This window comes from Pteropus alecto, unplaced genomic scaffold (assembly GCF_000325575.1).
Source record: "Pteropus alecto unplaced genomic scaffold, ASM32557v1 scaffold45, whole genome shotgun sequence".
Lineage (NCBI taxonomy): Eukaryota > Metazoa > Chordata > Mammalia > Chiroptera > Pteropodidae > Pteropus > Pteropus alecto.
Genome location: NW_006442491.1, coordinates 39,768,757 through 39,771,391, shown reverse-complemented (window position 1 = coordinate 39,771,391; position 2,635 = coordinate 39,768,757). Strand labels below are relative to the sequence as shown.

Genomic DNA, 2,635 nt, shown 5'->3' with positions numbered 1-2,635 from the left:
TTCTGCCGCGATGCTGCTGCCTCCCTGTCTCTCTTCTACAACAACGGGGCTCGGCCTTGCGGCTGCCACGAAGCAGGCGCCACGGGCCCCACGTGCAAGGCCTTCGGGGGCCAGTGTCCCTGCCGTGCCCACGTCATTGGCCGAGACTGCTCCCGCTGTGCCACCGGCTACTGGGGCTTCCCCAGCTGCAGGCGTGAGTACCTCGGTCCACGGGCTCCCCGGTGAAGAGGGTGACACCTGAGCCCGGGGAGCACTTCCTGGTGGAGGGAGTGCACCAGGAAGCATGGGCAGTGGTTAGAACATTCTAGAGCCTGGCAGATCAATCCAGCCCCCCCACCCGCCCCCCGTCTGTGGGACCTCGGGCAGCTTGTGGCCGAGGCCTTGCACAGTCACCCAGAAGGTTCCAGGGATTGGATGATTCCGGGAGGCTCACCCCACGTCACAGGAGCTGCTGGGGTCGGCCTGTCCCTGGCCTTACCCCCCAGGGCTGGGTCCTCCGAGCAGGGACGAGGGTCCACCGGCCCTGTGCCCACTTCCCGCAGCCTGCGACTGTAGCGGCCGCCTGTGCGACGAGCTCTCGGGCCAGTGCATCTGCCCGCCGCGCACCGTGCGGCCCCACTGCACGGTCTGCCAGCCCCAGACCTTCGGCTGCCACCCGCTGGTCGGCTGTGAGGAGTGTAGCTGCTCGGGGCCCGGCATCCGGGAGCTCGCAGACCCCTCCTGCGACGTGGACAGCGGCCAGTGCAAGTGAGGGGCAGGAGTGGTGCCGCCACGGCCTCGGGTGGTCTGGGGTCCGGGTGGCGCCCACACCCCGTTCCCGCGTCCCGGGTTCGGCCGTGTCCTCTCCCTCAGTTCTGCGTGGCAGGGGGCCCCTCGCCGTCTTGCCCCACGTGAGGGGTCCAGGTGGGGGACCCAGCCATCCTGAACCCCCACAGGTGCAGACCCAACGTGGCCGGGCGCCGCTGTGACACCTGTGCCCCCGGCTTCCACGGCTACCCCAGCTGCCACCCCTGTGACTGCCACCAAGCCGGCTCTGCGCCCGGCGTGTGCGACCCCATCACGGGCCAGTGCTACTGCAAGGTGCGGGGCGGGGTCTCCGGCGGCCAGGGCCGCTGTGTCCTGCCTGGTCCGCTGGCCTTCGCCACGGGATGACGGCACGCCCCACGTGCGCCAACCGACCCGCCCTGCTCTCATGACCCAGGAGAACGTGCAGGGCCCCAGGTGTGACCAGTGCCGCCTCGGGACCTTCTCCCTGGACGCCGCCAACCCCAAAGGCTGCACCCGCTGCTTCTGCTTCGGTGCTACGGAGCGCTGCAGGAGCTCCACGCACACCCGCCAGGAGGTGCCAGGGCGAGGGTCCTGGGGCAGGGGTCGCCACTCCCCCCACAGCTGGGTCTGGAATGCGGGGCGGGGCCCTGTGACACTCGGGGCGCCCACTGAGAGCCCGCTCACCTGCCCCCAGTTAGTGGACATGCAGGGCTGGACGCTGCTGAGCGGTGACCGGCAGGTGGTGCCCCACGAGCTGCAGGCAGAGGCGGAGCTGCTGCACGCAGACCTGCGGCACGCGCCCGACGCCCTCACGGAGCTGTACTGGCAGGCCCCGCCCTCCTACCTGGGCGACCGGGTGAGTGGGCCCTCTGGAAGGTGCCCATGGGGGCCGCACGAGTGCCCCGGTGCCCACGTCCTCTACCGGCGGCTCTGGGCGCCTGGACAGGGTCCGGCCAGGTCACGCTCCTCTGTCCGGCCCCCAGGTGTCCTCCTACGGCGGGACCCTCCACTACGAGCTACACTCAGAGTCCCAGCGGGGAGACGTGTTTGTGCCCACAGAAAGCAGGCCGGATGTGGTGCTGCAGGTGGCTGACGGGCAGTGGCTGCCAGGTGGGTGGGGCCGAGCCCGGACAGTGGGCAGCCCGTGACCACACACACGCCTGCCTTCCCAGGGCAACCAGATGAGCATCATGTTCTTGGAGCCGGTGTACCCGACCCCCGGCCACGTGCACCGCAGGCAGCTGCAGCTGGTGGAGGTGAGTGGCCTTGGCCTGGGGCCCAGGTCCCAACGGACCACACATGGCCCGAGAGGTCACAAAGGCCCCAGGGTGCCGCGTCCACTCCGTGGAGCTGTGCATGTGCCCCGCCAACTACCTCGGGGGCTCATGCCAGCAGTCCTGAGGCAGCACGGGCTCATCCGACACTCGCCGCGCCGCTGGTCCCTGCCGTGAGCTGCCTGTTTGTGTCCTTGTCCCGCTGTCTTGGGCTCACGGCCTTCCTCGTCCTCACGGAGGAGTTCTGTGTCCTTCTCGACACATAGCCTCTGCTCCACGGCAGAGAAGTGGCCGCCTCTTCCCTGTTTGCTCCTTGCCTGTCTTCGTCTGAGGCGTCTTCTGGTGTTCCTACATTTCACGTACTCAAATTCATCGATTTTCAATTTGTAGTCAGCGTTTTGTGTCATGCTTGAGAAAGCACTCGTCCCTCAGATCAGGAAGTGCCACCGGTGTCTCTTTCTGTGCTAAGCTACCTGCTTCGTGTGCTTGAAAACGAGTGTGTGCACCAGTGTTCGTGCACGGCTGAGGCGGGCAGCTGCCGCGCCCCTGCTGCATACTGTGACCCGGACAGCCGACGCCCCGCCCCCCGCACA

At 68.2% G+C, this 2,635-nt stretch overlaps 1 protein-coding gene across 1 annotated transcript in view; it reads left to right on the top strand.

Moving 5' to 3' along the window:
- The window catches only part of LAMA5 (laminin subunit alpha 5), a 60,044-nt gene that overhangs the window by 44,397 nt on the left and 13,012 nt on the right, over positions 1 to 2,635 (top strand). Inside the window, exons 35-41 of the mRNA XM_025039870.1 lie at positions 1 to 193; positions 543 to 747; positions 936 to 1,080; positions 1,202 to 1,342; positions 1,463 to 1,624; positions 1,752 to 1,853; positions 1,941 to 2,024. The exon at positions 1 to 193 is cut by the window's left edge and continues 22 nt beyond it. Of these exons, the coding sequence (XP_024895638.1) occupies positions 1 to 193; positions 543 to 747; positions 936 to 1,080; positions 1,202 to 1,342; positions 1,463 to 1,624; positions 1,752 to 1,853; positions 1,941 to 2,024 (1,032 nt within the window). The remainder of the gene's footprint in view (positions 194 to 542; positions 748 to 935; positions 1,081 to 1,201; positions 1,343 to 1,462; positions 1,625 to 1,751; positions 1,854 to 1,940; positions 2,025 to 2,635) is intronic.